The 14,054-nt window shown below is 55.6% G+C and overlaps 4 protein-coding genes across 4 annotated transcripts; 3 read left to right on the top strand and 1 right to left on the bottom strand.

The window, feature by feature from the left end:
• Positions 1–776: 776 nt before the first annotated feature.
• TRAVEDRAFT_52150 (uncharacterized protein) lies at positions 777–3,284 on the top strand (the record flags this gene model as incomplete). Its single annotated transcript, XM_008044643.1, has 4 exons — positions 777–911; positions 960–2,061; positions 2,112–2,290; positions 2,343–3,284. The coding sequence occupies 4 exons, from the start codon at positions 777–779 to the stop codon at positions 3,282–3,284; spliced, it is 2,358 nt and encodes a 785-aa protein (XP_008042834.1).
• A 997-nt stretch (positions 3,285–4,281) lies between these two features.
• Positions 4,282–7,108, top strand: TRAVEDRAFT_74503 (uncharacterized protein). Its single transcript, XM_008045025.1, has 5 exons — positions 4,282–4,360; positions 4,434–4,659; positions 4,708–5,815; positions 5,866–6,044; positions 6,097–7,108. Exons 2-5 carry the CDS (start codon positions 4,513–4,515, stop codon positions 7,054–7,056), a joined length of 2,394 nt encoding a protein of 797 aa, XP_008043216.1. The 5' UTR covers positions 4,282–4,360; positions 4,434–4,512; the 3' UTR covers positions 7,057–7,108.
• A 515-nt stretch (positions 7,109–7,623) lies between these two features.
• TRAVEDRAFT_52148 (uncharacterized protein) lies at positions 7,624–8,732 on the top strand (the record flags this gene model as incomplete). The annotated part of the gene is made up of 2 exons (XM_008044642.1): positions 7,624–7,716; positions 7,779–8,732. 2 exons carry the CDS (start codon positions 7,624–7,626, stop codon positions 8,730–8,732), a joined length of 1,047 nt encoding a protein of 348 aa, XP_008042833.1.
• Positions 8,733–9,245: 513 nt separating this feature from the next.
• TRAVEDRAFT_132474 (TrkH-domain-containing protein) lies at positions 9,246–13,865 on the bottom strand (the record flags this gene model as incomplete). The annotated part of the gene is made up of 17 exons (XM_008045024.1): positions 9,246–9,644; positions 9,700–9,755; positions 9,815–9,869; positions 9,925–9,971; positions 10,025–10,179; positions 10,233–10,248; positions 10,308–10,342; positions 10,393–10,554; positions 10,806–10,824; positions 10,950–11,092; positions 11,143–11,264; positions 11,316–11,808; positions 11,918–11,992; positions 12,212–12,664; positions 12,721–12,755; positions 12,803–12,992; positions 13,762–13,865. The coding sequence occupies 17 exons, from the start codon at positions 13,863–13,865 to the stop codon at positions 9,246–9,248; spliced, it is 2,559 nt and encodes an 852-aa protein (XP_008043215.1).
• Between the last annotated feature and the right edge of the window lie 189 nt (positions 13,866–14,054).

Below are 14,054 nucleotides of genomic sequence, written 5' to 3'. Positions count from 1 at the left end.
ACACAATTCATCCTCTAATCTGCAGTACTACGTACCTGTATCCGAGTCCCATTGAATCGCGACAGGCCCAGCTTCCCACGCGTAGATTTGACGTCGAGAAGGGCACATAGAGCAGCGCGCGCGCGTGTACCGTTTCCATTGAGCGTGTACTCAGCCTCGTGTGACTAGGGGGTGTTATCGTGTATGAGGAGCACGTCGTGGGCGCAGATGGGGCGCCGGAAAAAAAGCAAGGAACTGGTGGCGCCGAAGGTATAGTCAATAAAAATTTACTTACGCTGCCGGCCGTGAGGTACAATGCCGCTGGTCTTCTACGGAAGCGAGAGCGATCGCCTGGAAGTCGGGGTAGTAGTAGATGACCAGAGAACGCGCGGCGTTAGACGCCGGTGGTTTGGTAGATTTGACCGAAAAGGCAATACCAGCCACGAGCGCCAGCGCCTAACGAGTAGTTCTCTCTGAATACCGTACCGTGAACAGCTCAGCTGGACCGTTAGCCACAACTTCAAGCCACTGCTCTACCCACGGCCGTCGTAGGACCCAAGTCATACTCTGGAATACTGCGTGTCGTTCATCACTTTATTGTCCAGCTGTAGTGGCTAAATCGCGGCATATCCGTCGGTCAGTGACGCTTTCCTCACTACACCTTTACCAGCACGATTGACATTCCCGTCGCCCTTCAGAACCGCAGGTCTCTACTCACAAATACGCTCTACGCATTGCAGATCCGCTGAGGAGATACTCTCAAGAAACGCGAACTCGGTCAGACGATGACGGACAATATGGTTAAGCTGTCGTATGATGACATGATGGGAAGACTCATTCCGCCGGTTGCGGACGAGCCAGATACCGTCTTTTTCAGACACATCTTTGACCCGGTTCCCGCCAAGCTAGAGATGGATTTCTTCCAGCGTCTGGTAAGTCATCATAAATGTCGGCCATCCCTGCGTCTAACAATCTTCAAGGTGGTATCACTGAACAACCACGTTGCTGGAGACGACTGTCAGCTCGTCCTTGTTACTGAAAGAAACCCGCAGCCTCGGACCATTGAGATCGAAATGTATTCAAGAAGCTCAGCCGCCGCCCTCGGGAAGCGCAGCGATTGGTCGACCATCGAGATTTACCTCGCATGTAGCAATGAAGAGGGACTAGACCCGTTCGAGGATGACCCATCTGCCGAAACCCCACCTCTATGCGACGGGGTGCACAATCCTGCTTTCGACTCAGGCACCTCCAGTCCGTCGTCCTCGGAAAGGATTACCGCGCGGACGTTCCTTGACCAGATAGTAGAGCACGCGGATATCGTATTCCAGCGCCAACAGCGCACTCACTACTACACTTTGGCTATCTTCGGCAGGTACGCGCGCATGGCGAGGTGGGACCGCTCCGGCTGCGTCTACTCGGACAGGTTCGACTTCGTGGCCGAGCCCGCGAAGCTTGCGCTGCTCCTCTGGCGCCTCTCTCACGCGGCGACTCCAGACGTCCGGGGCCACGATACCTCTGCCACCCGCGTCCTCCGGGGAAGCGCGGAGTACCACGCCATGGTTCAGTCCACCACAGTCATTGCTGGCGACCACGCACGGGAGCTCTTCGCCAAGTCACTCGTCGACACCTGGCCATGGTGGAAGCTGACGGTCTCGGGCGGGGATCCGAAACAGGCACCGCACGAGTACCTCGTCGCGAAACCCACTTTCGCAGCCCCAGATGTGGTGGGCCGCGGCACGCGCGGCTACGTCGCTCTTGACTACACCGATCCCGCGCATCCCCTCGTGTATCTGAAAGACTGGTGGAGAGTTGTGCATCCACGCTCAGAGCAGGAAGGTGCGATCCTCACGTACCTCAACAGCAAGAGAGTGGGCCACATTCCCACGATGCTTTGTCACGGAGATATCGGCAAGGAGACGGTCATGACGTGCGACATCTGGAAGGAGGTGCACGGCGCTGAGAAGGAGTGCTCCTTGAAGAACTACCGTCACTATCGCCTTGTTGTCAAGGAGGTTGGCAAACCCCTGAATATGTTCAAGAACGGAAAACAGCTGGTCTGGGTGATATTGCACGCTCTACTCGGTCCGTCGATCTTCTCCCACTACATTTGCTGTCGCTGACGATTGTTCTAGCACACATGCACGCCTACACGAAGGCACACACAATCCATCGAGACATCAGCGTCGGAAACATCCTCATCATACCCGCACCAGGAAAGAATGCCTACGGCTGCTACGGACTCCTGACCGACTGGGAACATTCTAAACGCAGCGATGTGAACTACACGGAAGCTCGCCATCCGGATCGGACTGTGAGTGGAAACTGATAGCCAGCATAGATCGACCGCTGACACCGACTACCAGGGAACATGGCAATTCATGTCAATCAATGCCCTATGCAAGCCGACGAAAGAAATCGACATTCCAGACGAGTTAGAGTCGCTCTTTCACGTCTTGCTGTACTGCTCCATGCGATGGATCCCTCACAACTGTGCCGACGTGGGCGCATTTATGTACAAGTACTTCGACGAAGGGGTGCCGGTCGACCAAGAGCACAAGGAGTACGCCGCTAGTCTCCTCAAGAGACTGGTCTTTGCATCGGGTGAACTGATTGCACCAAACAACGCTCGAATTGTATTCCTGAAAGCTCCCCAGCCGTCACTTCCTGCAATTCTCCCCTCGGTACTCCCAGGTGCCACCGATTCCGATTCGGAGTCAGATGTGTCCCATTCCCCCACGACTTCTCGCTCAGGTACACCAACCCCACAATGCCGGTCAGCACCGACAGATTGCGCACCTCCCCAGCCGGTGATCCAGGAGGGTGATCGGCACCCCATTGATCACCTACTGAACGATCTACTTCCGCTCTTCAAGGCCCTATACGAGCACCAGAAAGTACCCTTCCTCAGGTCCAAGGAAAGGCCGGAGCTGGAGCTAGAGATGATTGAGGAATGGGTTGCGAGTTCCGGACTGGACACCGACGATCTGAACTTCCTCGGAACTCCCGGGGTCGATCTGCCTGATCAGAGCGAGGACTTGGCCGCTCTCGAGAAGACGGCAAAGAAGCTTGAAGTGCACGATAACGTGGCCAAGATCTTATTCACTGCTCTCAGCAAGAACGCCGCCGACTACTGGCCAGCGCAAGACAAGCAGGCCGACCAACTCGCTCCCAAGTACGTGTCAAACCAGCCGGTGAAGGACAGTGCCGCGAAGTCGGGAAAGCGAACCTCGCTTCACGACGGAACTTTCGAAGAGACTGGTCGCCCCGCGGTGCGGCCCCGTAGCAGCACGGTATCGAGGACGTGAACGCTGTCCGTCATGTTGGGCCTGTTCCGCCGCTCGAGCCGCTCGCCGGAGCCCGCGTCCGTTCTTCGTGCTCTAGCCCGCATCCATTCTCTCCTCTCCGGGTCGCGTAATTATTCCTTATTCTGTTACATGCATCGTTGTCATATCACGGTTCCAACCTTACTTCTCATACGTCTTTCGTGTACTGCTACTAGTGACATCACGGCCGCTCGCAGCCTCCCGTCCGTTCGAAACACCTTGTACCATGACACTCTGCTATGTATATTATGCCGAGTTCTGTGGTACGCGTGTGTTCCCGTGCATCCACCACTACCGCGCGCACCGCCACGAACTGGACCGTCCATCGGAGGCCCGCGCCGCGCCCCTCGCACTCAGTGAGAGGACGCGTGGCGTTAAACGCTCGTGGTTTGGTAGATTTGACTGAAAAGGCAATTCGCGCCAGGAGAGCCAGCGCTTAGTAACGAGTCGTTCTCTTGCTCTGCAGCTGAATTCCGATGCCAGCTCTCGTTTGGCCACATGCTTGTATCTTCTCGTATCCGACCTCGTATCCGAGCCCAGATTCTCCTCCTTCTCAAGGTCCAGGGGAACGAGGAGGCCTCGTCTGCCGCTGCAGCCTTCTATGACAGTGGTTCGAGACTACGACATCTTGCCGGTTGACAGTAGGACTCGCAACCCCGGGCATATGCCGCCGCGATGGCCAGCAGTAATATAGTATCACAGTCCTGTCTCGTTCTCTGCACCTGAGCTTGACAACCCAGCTCATCAGTTCTGTCATCTCCGAAACTCGTCCAAGAAATTCAGAACCAACTTGAAGACCCCTCAGGCCTCAGTGCTGGTCATGTAATCTCAAAAACAAAGGTCTCTGTCCTACCGGGCGCTAGCGCCAACGTACCCTCTCGCCAACACCCGGCCCAGGACTCAAAGCAGCCGGAATTTAGCCACATGCCACTCCTGTACACACAGCCATCATAGGACTCCGGCCGCATTCTGAAACCCTGCATCTCGTTCGTCGCTCTATCTCCATTTCCATCATCCGTCCATCCGTACTACGTGGCTAAACCGCGGTTTATCCTTCGGTCAGTGATGCCTTCCTCCCTACACCTACACCAGCGCGACTGACATGTTCGTCCATGCGGCTCACAACGGCAGGGATCTATCCACAAAAATTCTCTACGCATCGCAGGCCCACCAAGCAGACACCCTCAGGAAACGCGAACTCGGTCAAACAATGGCGGACAAGATGGTTAAGCTGTCGTATGAGGCCATGATGGAAAAGTTCATTCCGCCGGTCGCCGATGAGCCAGATGCCGTTCTGTTCAGAAACATCTTCGACCCGGTTTCCGATCAGCTGGAGGTAGATATCTTCCAGCGACTGGTAAGTCACTAATAAGTATTGGCTGTCCCTGTGTTTAACCTCGTCCAGGTGGAATCACTGAACAAGCACGTCGCTGGAGACGACTGGCAATTTGTCATTTTCACTGCAAGAGACCCACCGCCGAGGACCATCGAGATCGAAATGAATCCAAGAAGCTCAGCCACCGCCCTCGGGAAGCGCAGCAGCTGGTCGACCATCGAGCTTTACATCGCATGCAGCGCTGAAGAGGGGCTAGACCCGTTTAAGGATGACCCATCGACCGACACCCTACCTCAATGCGACGAGGTGCAATACACTGACTTCGTCTCAGGCACCTCCAATCCTCCGTCCTCGGAAAGGACTACCGCGCAGACGTTCCTCGACCAGATCATCGAGCACACGGATATCGTATTTCAGCGCCAACAGCGCACTCACTACTACACTTTGGCTATCTTCGGCAGGTACGCGCGCATGGCGAGGTGGGACCGCTCCGGCTGCATCTACTCGGACAGGTTCGACTTCGTGGCCGAGCCCGCGAAGCTTGCGCTGCTCCTCTGGCGCCTCTCTCACGCCACGACTCCGGACGTCCGGGGCCACGATACCTCTGCCACCCGCGTTCTCTGGGGAAGCGCGGAGTACCACGCCATGGTTCGGTCCGCCAAGCTCGTTGCCGACGACCACGCGCGAGAGCTCTTCGCCAAGTCACTCGTCGACACCTGGCCATGGTGGAAGCTGACGGTCTCGAGCGGGGATTTGAAACAGGCGCCGCACGAGTACCTCGTCGCGAAGCCCACTTTCGCAGCCCCAGATGTAGTGGGCCGCGGCACGCGCGGCTACGTCGCCCTCGACTATACCGACCCCAAGAATCCCGGTCCCTTCGTGTATTTGAAAGACTGCTGGAGGATCGTCCATCCACGCTCGGAGCAGGAAGGCGCCATCCTCGCGTATCTCAACGGCACGGGTGTTCGTCACATCCCCACAATGCTTTGTCATGGAGATATCGGCGAGAAGACGGACATGGTGCGCGATATCTGGAAGGATGTGAACGGCGTCGAGAAAGAATGCCCCTTGAAGAACCACCGCCATTATCGTCTTGTCGTTAAGGAAGTCGGGAAACCACTGAAGACGTTCAAGAATGGGAGGGCGCTCGTGTGGGTCGTGTTGAACGCTGTGATGGGTCCGTCGTATCCTCTACTCAATTATCCTTAGTGCTGACATCCACCCTAGCACACATGGACGCATACACGCTCGCGCATACGATCCATCAAGACCTCAGTGTCGGGAACATACTCATTATGCCCGCTCCAGAAGACACAATATTCGGCTGTTACGGTCTCCTGACTGACTGGGAGCTCTCTAAACGTACAGACGATGAGGAAAGTGAAGCTCGCCATCCGGATAGGACAGTGAGTACGCAATGTTCATCAACATCGGTCCCTAACTGACGAAGTATGTCAGGGAACGTGGCAATTCATGTCAGTCAATGCCCTCCAGCAACCAAGGAAACAGATCGACATCCCCGACGAAATGGAATCGGTGTTTCATATCCTACTGTACTGTTCCGTTCGGTACCTGCCTCACAGCTGCGGTAACGTGGGCGAGTTCATGCGGAGGTATTTCGACGACGGGGTGCCCGTTGACGACAACCCCAAAGAGTTCACGTCTGGTCCGCTCAAGACTGCAGTCGTTTCACGCGGTGTGCTACGCACTCACGAGCACAAGCCTATCGTCTTCCTACTGGAGCGCCCACCGCCGGCGAACGTTCCTTCGCCCCCTTCGAACGCATCGCCTCTCTCTGCCAACCCATCATCTTCCTCATCATCATCTCCTGCCGATCCCCCGTCTTCCCCGTCGCCGTCTCGGGCAACCACTCCCGTTCCACCGTCATCCGAGCCAAAGACGCCTCTCGTCCCTCAGAAAGAGTATACGCGCGATCAGCGTCATCCTATGGATCACATCCTGCGCCAGATGTTGCCGCTCTTTGAGGGGTTATATTCGCTCCAGGACCGTACCCGGGATCAGGTCAAGGAGGGCTCTAAGAAGAAGCTGAAGACAATTCATGAGAGCCAGGAACTTGAGATACACGCGAAGTTCAAGAACCGTTTCCTCCAGAAGGCGCCGCGTGCTGCTGATCGAGAGCACCTGCCGCGTAGCCCGCCCGACGCAGCAATGCTGAAGGTCCTCGAGGAGAACGCACGCAAACTGCGGGAGCACACAGAAATAGGCAGGATCCTTACTGAGGCGGCGTTCCAGAAGGAAATTTGGCCGGAGAAAGACAAAATCAACGATCAGCTCCTACCGACATACAATGCAGACGTGGAAGACCCCCAGAAGGCAAAGCTCACAAAGCGCAGCGCCGTTGATACCTTTGAAGCATGCGAACACAAGAAGGCTCGCGGCGCGGTATCTCAAACGTGAACGCCAGCGGTGGCCGAGGCTTCCCTTTCCATTGCCCCGCATTACCTTCCCCCCCTCCCGCTCGGCTCTCGCCACTGTGGCTCAGGCGACGCGCTTACGCACATCCCCGTCTACCCTCTCATATTCCGCACCACATACGCGATCCTAGGTTCTGTATCTAGACGCGCTGTATCTATCGCCTTCGTGGCAAGTTACGCCATGCTTCGGAGTATCTACTCTTCATAACCCTCATAGAAAGCGGACCTGGAATATACGGCGTGCATGAGGCTTAAGACTTTGCTTCGCATCGTTCACAGGATCGTTTGTAATTGGGTATTTCGCTGTGCCTCGCTACTAGCACTAAGCAAAATCCTGTTGGCTGAACCTCCGAGTCTGCGAAGCTAAGTTCCCGACATCTCCGCAGTACGCGGGATCAAATATAGCGACCTACTCGTAGGTTCGAATACTACTGGCGAGTTTCATGTACTCCATGCTCTCTCCGGAATTAGCTGTGTTTGTGAACAAAGGTTTCTGTCATTCGGGGCGCCGCGCCAAAACAGTCCACCTGGCTTCGAACTTAGCCACAACATGCTTCTCTACACACAACCACGTCTGCCCAAGTACCAGGAGATGTCCGTACGCATCGGTGGGGAGCCGGAAGTTCCGTACCTTGACCGGAATGTAAGTTAACATTGTTCAAAAGGCCAGCAGCGCAGCTACTAGTCGCTAACGCTTGCTGATAGTGGCAGGGAACATGGCAATTCATGTCCGTCAAGGCCCTTCAGGAACCACGCAAAAAGATTGGCATTCCGGACGAGCTGGAGTCGGCTTTCAACGTCTTGTTGTACTGTGCCATCCGGTACCTTCCTCACAACTGCGACGACGTGGGCAGATTCATGCACAAGTACTTCGACGACGGGGAAATCGCAGACGACGAACATACGGGGTTCACATCTGGCATGCTCAAGACACAGGTCATCGAGTCAGGCAGACTGTCTGCTTCGAACCACGTTCCCATCGTCTTCCTTCAACCTCCCCTACCGACACTTCCTACGGTTTTATCCACCTTAGTATCTCCCTTCGTTGTTGTCCCTTCAGACGCGCTGCATCCTCGAGCTCCGCGGAGCCCATGTACCACCACCCCGTCGTCTCCGTCTGAACCGAAAGGACGGCCCACACCAGCCCCGGGCTCCTCGCAGGGCGGCGACCGACACCCCATTGATCACATGCTCCAGGAGCTACTGCTGCTTTTTCAAGCATTCTACGAGTACCAGCGACCGCCCCTCCCCAAAGACAAGCCAATAGAAATGTCAGAGCTCGCGCTAGAGATGTTCGTTGAATTCTTCGGTCGTCATGCAAGGGATTTGACATTCCCCAAAGCCCCAAAGCCGGATCCCTCTGAGCCTAGCAAGGAGTCAGTTGCCCTGCAGGCTCGGGTCGCTCTCGAGAAGGAGGCACAGAAGCTCACAACGCACGACGAAGTGGTCAACATCCTTCACTGGGCTCTCCACGAGGGCGCGGATTTTTGGCCAGATGAAGACAAGCAGGCCGACCAGCTCTACTCCGTACGATCAGCAGACAAGAATATGCAACTCCAGGAGGATGTACCGAAGCCCGGAAAACGCATCGCGTCTCACGACGGAACCTCTGAACTTGAACCCGGCCGCAAGCGGGTCCGCACTGTCGCAATGTCCTAGAGGTGATGTGTCCGCTTTGGTCGCCCTAGTGACTGTATACGTCGCTCCGCCCCAGCCCCAGTCTCGTCAGGTCCTCGCCCTCCATAGCAACGCTGAAATTCCCGAAATTCACATATCTAGTATGAGTATCTGCCGTTTTCAGCGATACCGTAACGCATCCCCTTCCGTGTAGTATACGACAGTTTTGTACTTCGTTTCCCTTGTGCGAAATCATGCAAATTACCAGACCTCCAATCACGAACGACCTCCTGGACCAGATCGTGCACCAACATCTGAGAACATGTATATCGCAAAGATAATGACCACGACCACATACGGACCCAAATTCTATAGCTAGGATAAACAAAACGCATGGCGGGACAACATTAGGAAACATACAAGACGAGTACGTACGCACAACTGCAGGGATGAGATAGCACTGGAGATATTGGTAGTCCGAGATGTCGCTGGGATGTATAGGAGCGCCGCGCGCGGCAGCCCCCAAGTCTATGCCGAGTCAATTGTCCGCTATAGCTAATCCTGTTTGCTACTAGTCCGTTCCTCCATCGCACGGGCTGCCTCGTCGCCCCCTTGCGCGCCGCTTGGCTGCTCCGGTTTTCGGAGCACGCCCTCGAGATCCTTCGGCCGGGGCACCGAGCTGATCTGGATATGCGGGCTGCCGTCGCCCTCGGGCCCTTGCGGATCGTGCCACACCCACTCGCGTTCCGGGTACGCAGTGTCGTGGTCCTCCATGGCGTACTCGCCCTCGTTCTCCTCGCCGTAACCGTCCTGAGGATCGTGTTTGTACTCGTATGGTAGCATGACGGCGCGGTCGATCGCAACAGGGAGGCCGCGGTGACGACCACGGAGCATCACGGCACAGATGATGAGCTTCGAGAGAGGACGTAGCGCGCCGGAAAAGGAGTAGTTGGCCTATGACCGGTATAAGTACGGATTCGGAACATGGGGCTGACATCATGGCACTCACGTATGGGACGCCTAGACTGAGACCGACCGTGCCGTACGCCGACACCAGCTCGAACACTGCAATACGGATGTAGTATTAGGTTTGTTCGTCAATCATGTACTGAATCGTTACGCACCTACGGTGAAGATGGTGAACCAGTTGTTGCTCGCCTCGTCCTCCAAACCATTCTTCTACAGGACCGTCAGCATCGCCATCGCGCAGGACATTATTCGCAGATACACGTACCTCGATGATGCACACCAGGAACAGCGCCGTTCCCAGCCACCACATATCTGAACGATCACAGTCAGCGCCGCCTGACAATATACTGACGGATACTGCTAACCGAAGGACAACTGCTTCCTCGCGTGCATGGCGAGGTACCTTCCCCATACTGTAGCGCGGTTGCCGGTGTGGCTGAATGCATCCTCTGGCGAGAGCTCCTCTTCGGATGGGAATACGCCCAAGGACTTCTCCTCGTACACGTTCGTAGAGCGGACACTAGAGTCTATTGTGAGACGGCGCGGACGGACGATATGTTGCACTCTCCGTACCTCATGGCAATCGGGTCTGGTTGTCACGGAGAGGTCAGTTATGCGTCCAAGCTAGTGAAGGGCATGACTACTTACAGACGCTGACATACATCATAATCACGTATAAGACTCTGGATAAACGGTCAGCCGTGGACTTGTATTGGGTGAATGATGAGCTCACTTCACTGCGGGGGCGAGTGCAGCCAGCGTGACAGTACCAAACCCTGCGGCGCGCACTGCAGTAGCCTGTAGCAGCCCGATGATGAACCGCACACCCAGTGGTATATTCGCGATCGCAGGGTTGCCGATGTCTAGTACCAAGAAGAAGAACCAGTCCGTTGCACTGCGATGGTGGGCATTTCAGCGCACAGGCCGACGTACAGGGAGGGCGCACTCACTTGAGAGCAAATAGGATGATGAGAAGGAACCATGTTTGATGGGAGGGGAAGAGATAGATGAAACACCGCCTAGGGTGGTCGAGGAGGAAGTGTAGCGTCTCGTTCAGGCGCGACTCCTTGGGAACGACGCGCGTCAAGATCCAACTGCAAAGCCAGTGGTTCAGCGACAAGCGAAAAACAGCCCAACACACAGTACTCACATCTGAAAACGTAATCTGTCATAGGCGAGAACGCGTTAGTGCATCCGAGGCCAGTCATCGAAGCATGCATAAGGACATACATTACAGGCTGGAATATATGGTGACGTTAGCAATCGCAGTGGCAGTTGCTGGAGATGCACGTACGAAGGCCGTATTGCCGGCTAATATAAGAATAATCATGCATAGTATCATAGGATACGCCCGTTGGAAAGGAACCAAGGATTCGTCGACAAGAGACATGCCGGTGTTCGTGTAAGAGGAGACCACTTGAAAAGCAGAATACCTAGTCCAAACAAACGTAAACATAGTGCATGGTGGAGGTAGGCGAGATACACGTACCATGTAGATGATACCGGTTTGTGGAGTGCAGGTGGTACGAAGTCCTCCCGCCACCGCGCGATAGACATATACGGAGCAATGATCACAAAGGCCAACAATTGCAAGCCGATATGGTACTGCGCCAACCGTAAGCCTGGAACCCAAGGGGTGAAAGTAGAGGGTCATACCGCGCCAACGATCCACAACAACGCCGATAACGCGCGATACTCAACACCCCCAAGCTCCTCGAGCTGCTCGCGCGTCAGGCTCTGGAACACGGAATTGCGGCCCACAACAGCCTCGAACGAGATATACGGCACTGGGCGCGCACCCGGGCCCACCGTTCCCCGCTCGGAGGCGATCGTGCGCGTCCGCGGCATGGTAATCGTCCGCGTCAGCTTGCGCTCTAGAGATGGGAACGCGCGGCCAAACAGGCGGGAAATCAACTCGTGCGGCATGGGAAACCCGCCAAAGCCCTTGTGCATAGTACGCCGTGGTGGGAACGCATGCGAAGCCCCCGTCGTGATAGTGCCCGTGCGCGGCATCGTCATCGGCCGCGACATCGTGGGTCTTGACATCGTTGGGCGAGACATTGTCGGGCGCGACATCGTGGGACGTGACATCGTAGGACGCGACATGGTCGGCCGCGACATATGCCCTGCACAGAATATGTTATACGTTCTGCGACATTTACGCGGGGGGCAAATTGCACTCACTACGGTCGACCTCCGAGTCCGACCCTTCCGGGGACTGTGAGATCCTGCTGAACCTGCGTTCAGCAGAAAGCGACCGACGGTGCGGCGCAGGAGGCGCCGCGAACTCGACGGTCTGCGTGTGGACCAATTGGGGCCCGCGCGTTGCAGGCCTGTTGATGGTCGCCGAGCGCAATATTGGCCCGGTGCCTGCCACTGTTAATGATTCACGCGTCAGACAAAAGAGGATGCATAATTGCGTGTGGAGGATGGTCACGCACTGATCGCTGGTGAGGCCGTTGTGCGTGGTGACGTCTCCGTTGGTGGGCGCTCGCGGCTTTAAGAAGGCTTCTTAGCTTTAATTTCGGTGTTACGCGCCTTATAACACCTACGGGTTCTGTGGGTCTTGGGTCTGCGGACGCTCTTTCTTCTCGACCTCTGTGCTGTCGGTATGCCCTGTTGAACTCGACTCGCCATACGCGGACGTTCGGCGACTCTCGTCTGTCTCAATTTTCTCGTTCTGCGCAGTGTTGTCCTGTCCTGGTTGGTCGGAGACACCCTCACTGATCCATCCACTGGGGTCGACTAGCTTCGGTGCGCCCTCGACGCGCCGAATCATATCCGGGCGCAGATGTATGCGTCCCCGCGCTTTGACGGGGCCGATCTCTTGCACAGAGATGTCGCTGAACGAGCGCAAGCGCGTGCCTCTTTCCCACTTCAGCATGGTCCACAGCTTCCTCCACCACGGCTCAATCTTCACGTCAACCGGCCGGTGCAGCTCGCGTGCCGCATTGCGGGCTAATTCGGCCTCGACTATGCGCTGGAACTTGCGTGCAAAGAAGCTCCTGTGTAAGTTTGAACAGTGAGCAGGAACGTATTAGCAGAAAACACTCGTTCTAACCTTCGAATATAGACCATCGTCCACGATATGACGACCTACACAAGGTTAGAATTTCCACCATATGTTGACTTCAAACACTCACTGGGCTACCGAGACACATCTGAATAAAGAGAAGTGCTTGTTGGAACGGCGTCAGACCGCTCAGATCGACAGTTGCAAGGCCACAAACTGTGATCGCGCTGACGCAGTTGTACAGGCAGTCGATGTAGTCCACATGGTATTGGCCATTGGCGGCATAGAATATACCGGAGAATATTAGCGGCGTGAAGGTGCTGTGGTAGGTTCGTTAGCCTCGTGGTCACATAACGTGTGCTGATAAGGTATGCATCTCGAACGTATCCATTTAGTGCTGTAGCGCAGTGCAGAATACGGAAGGCCAGCCTCAATGCCGCTACTTCAAGATAGACAAGGGCGCATATAACCATGAACCCACGACTGCCTCCATCGTCAACATTCCTTGAACCACGCAGGTAGATCGTGGATTGGAACCGGTGTGCGAGCTATATCCCAGTTATCTTTATCCGTGGTCGTCATCGTACCCGTATGGAGATGCAGGTTTGCGGGCAGGGCAGAATGGTAAGTGAGGCAAGGAGCATGCACCAGCCTCGCTTGAGCGGTCTCATCGACTGCCCGACCGCGCGGGAAAGCATATGATAATATTGAACAGGAAACATGCCGTAATATTGAACCCATGATACCCATTCCCAACAGCAGTGAGCTGGCCACGGAGGCTATAAGCGTCGTCGGCAAAGGTGTCTCCTTTCTACCGGCCTGAGATCGCACGGAACAAGATCTCACACAACGCATCATGCTGCAATTGCGCTCCGCGACGCGCTCGGCTGTCCGAGAGTGTAGGGTGAACAAAGGGCACGACACCGCGTCCTGCGCACACATAGCGCTCCGTCAGCGTCAGGATGTCAACCACAGCGCCTGAACGTCAACCACACGACCACCAACCACACAAAGTAAACGGCTAGCCACCCCGATTGCGTTTCCTTTCACCGCGATGAGGTTCACGAACAGTCGACAAAGGGTACTCACAAGAACAATAAATGAATCCGGTAGAAGTTCAAGTGGCGGAATATGTATTCCCAGAAGTCGCCGAGTCGGGCTTGGGAGAGGATGCGGCCTGGCAGCGTAGGCATTGTCGGAGGCGGGGTCGTGGAACGCGTAAAAAGCAGGAGATGGCGACGAGGATAGGATGGGGAGGATGTTAGCTCGTTTTAAAGAGTAGCATTGGCGTTAAGCAGGTGGTGGTCGGGAAGACGATGTGGTCAGTGCGAGAGATGGCTCTCGCCAAAACTCCAGCCACAATAAGATATGACCGCATTATT

Source organism: Trametes versicolor, assembly GCF_000271585.1.
Source record: "Trametes versicolor FP-101664 SS1 unplaced genomic scaffold TRAVEscaffold_11, whole genome shotgun sequence".
In the NCBI taxonomy this organism is placed as follows: Eukaryota; Fungi; Basidiomycota; class Agaricomycetes; order Polyporales; family Polyporaceae; genus Trametes; species Trametes versicolor.
This window is presented reverse-complemented; position numbering and strand designations above follow the sequence as displayed.